At 42.8% G+C, this 2,500-nt stretch overlaps 1 protein-coding gene across 2 annotated transcripts in view; it reads left to right on the top strand.

Moving 5' to 3' along the window:
- The window catches only part of LOC137641322 (nose resistant to fluoxetine protein 6-like), a 46,935-nt gene that overhangs the window by 36,791 nt on the left and 7,644 nt on the right, over positions 1-2,500 (top strand). Inside the window, exon 13 of one of the 2 annotated variants that reach the window (XM_068373752.1) lies at positions 727-850. The exons of the other annotated variant lie outside the window; for it this stretch is intronic. Coding sequence (XP_068229853.1) covers positions 727-850 — 124 coding nt within the window. The remainder of the gene's footprint in view (positions 1-726; positions 851-2,500) is intronic. 2 annotated transcript variants of the gene reach the window in all.

The raw sequence follows: 2,500 nt of genomic DNA, 5'->3' as shown, positions 1-2,500 counted from the left end.
GTAGTGATAAAGAGATATGAAGTGGGGGCTGATAACGGTCGATAAGGCATGATAAAGGCCATTGCATAATGCCTAGAGTGTACTACTTTATATACTATTGACAGTAGGGCCTCCTAATAATTTCTCATGATATTAAGGATTTGTATAAGAGAAATCCCCAATGCTTTATACTATACTAAAAGTGGTGATAATTAGAGTAGGTGATTAAAGCTGAAAACTTACCTGACAATTCACATTACACCACAAGGAATAATGCTTGAAGTAAGTCACATCATAACTTTTTTTTTCAGAAAAGCTCCAAAGTTGATTAGATTTACTGAGTAAAGTTGGAAACTTGTCAAATATTTCACATTACAGGGAAAGAATTAGTCCCTCTAATGCTTGCTGTGAGTCAAATCCCCACCTCTTATCAGAGAAGTCATAGATTTAGGTAGATTTTTAGAAGCAATCTCACATCTTTAAGGCTGGAGAGATTTAAAATGTTCTCGCAATTAGATGTGAAAATCCTGAGAAGGGTAAAGATCCTATGAAAGTATCTAAACTTTTGCAATGATTCTTAGCAGAATTAGCATTTGATGATACAAAATTATATAAAGATTGAATAACAAAAAAGACTTTCAAACTATGCAGTCTTAACAGAAAACAAAGTTATGTTTAGAAAATAGTTTGTTTGTTTTAGCCATATCATTGATGTTCTTCACAAATGTTGTCTTTTTCACATTGCAGTGTCTAGGAGTCTGTTGGTACACCGCAGTAGATTTCCAGATATTCCTTCTTACCCCTTTGATTTTGTTTCCATTCATATGGAGAGAATGGTTCAAGACTCCTCAAAGGATACTTAATAGGATAGGTAAGAAACTAAGAAACGAGTACAATAACTGTTAATATCTCATAATAGGCCCAAAGTAAAAGTTAGTCCCATAGCATCGGGTGAGGTTGAAGTTATTGACTCCTTTCTTTTCAGTCAACTGGACCCTGCTATTCTCTAGTTCCCAAAGTCCATCTCATAGCACCAAACGAGACTAGAGAGACTACTCCTTTCTCCTCGTCAATAACGCCTTGCTAACCACCCACACCCGAAGTCAGTTCCTTATCATCAATAAGGATGTGTCTCACTTCTTGTTCCTTGGTCAATAACACCCTACTTACAACCCTTACTCAAGGTCAGCCCCTTATCATAAATGAAGGTGTGTCTCACTCCTTGCTCCTCGGCCAATAATGCCCTGGTAACCACCAGTACCCTAAGTCAGTCCGTCCCTTATCATCAATGAGGGTGTGACCCACTGCTTGCTTCTCTGTCAATAACGCCCTGCTAACCACCAGTACCCAAAGTCAGTCCCTTATCATCAATGAGGGTGTGTCTCACTCCTTACTCCTAGGTCAATAACGTCTTGCTCCTTATCATTAATCAGGGTGTGTCTTACTCCTTACTCCTTATCATTAAACAGGGTGTGTCTTACTCCTTACTCCTCGGTTAATAACGCCCTGCTAACCACCAGTACCTAAAGTCAGCCCTTTATCATCAATAAGGGTGTGTCTCACTCCTTGCCACGTGGTCAATAACGCCCTGCTAACCACCAGTAGCTTCAGTTAGTCCATTATCATCAATGAGGGTGTTTCTCACCCTTTGCTCCTCGGTCAATAACGCCCTGCTAACCAGTAGTTACCAAACTCAGCCCCATTTCATCAATGGCAGAGTGTCTTACCCCATGCCAAGCGGTCAGCAACACCCTGCTAACCACCAGTACCCTAACTTAGTCCCTTATCATCGATGAGGGTATGTGTCATCCCTTGCTCGTTGGTCAAGAATGTCCTGCTAACCATCAGTACCCAAAGTCAGTCCCTTTTCATCAATGGGTGAGTGTCTCACCCCATGCCAAGTGGTCAGCAACACCCTGCTAACCACCAGTACCCTAACTTAGTCCCTTATCATCGATGATGGTATGTGTCATCCCCTGCTCGTTGGTCAACAACGTCCTGCTAACCACCAGTACCCAAAGTCAGTCCCTTTTCATCAATGGGGGAGTATCTCACCCCATGCCAAGTGGTCAGCAACACCCTGCTAACCACCAGTACCCTAACTTAGTCCCTTATCATCGATGAGGGTATGTGTCATCCCCTGCTCGTTGGTCAACAACGTCCTGCTAACCACCAATACCCAAAGTCAGTCCCTTTTCATCAATGAGGGTGTGTCTCACTCCTTGCAACGTGGTTAATAATGCACTGCTAACCACCAGTACCCAATGTCAGTCCCTTATCATCAATGAAGGTGCGTCTCACTCCTTGCTCCTCAGTCAAAAACGGCCTGCTAATCACCAGTACCCAAAGTCAGTCCCTTATCATATATGAGGGTATGTGTCACTCCTTCCCAAGCGGGCAGCAACACCTTGCTAACCACTAGTACTCAAAGTCAGTCCCTTATCATCAATGTGGCTGTGTCTCACTCCTTGCTCCTCAGTCAATAACGGCATGGTAACCACCGGTACCCAGGGTTAGTCCC

Source organism: Palaemon carinicauda, chromosome 5 (genome assembly GCF_036898095.1).
Source record: "Palaemon carinicauda isolate YSFRI2023 chromosome 5, ASM3689809v2, whole genome shotgun sequence".
NCBI classification, from domain to species: Eukaryota; Metazoa; Arthropoda; class Malacostraca; order Decapoda; family Palaemonidae; genus Palaemon; species Palaemon carinicauda.
This window is presented reverse-complemented; position numbering and strand designations above follow the sequence as displayed.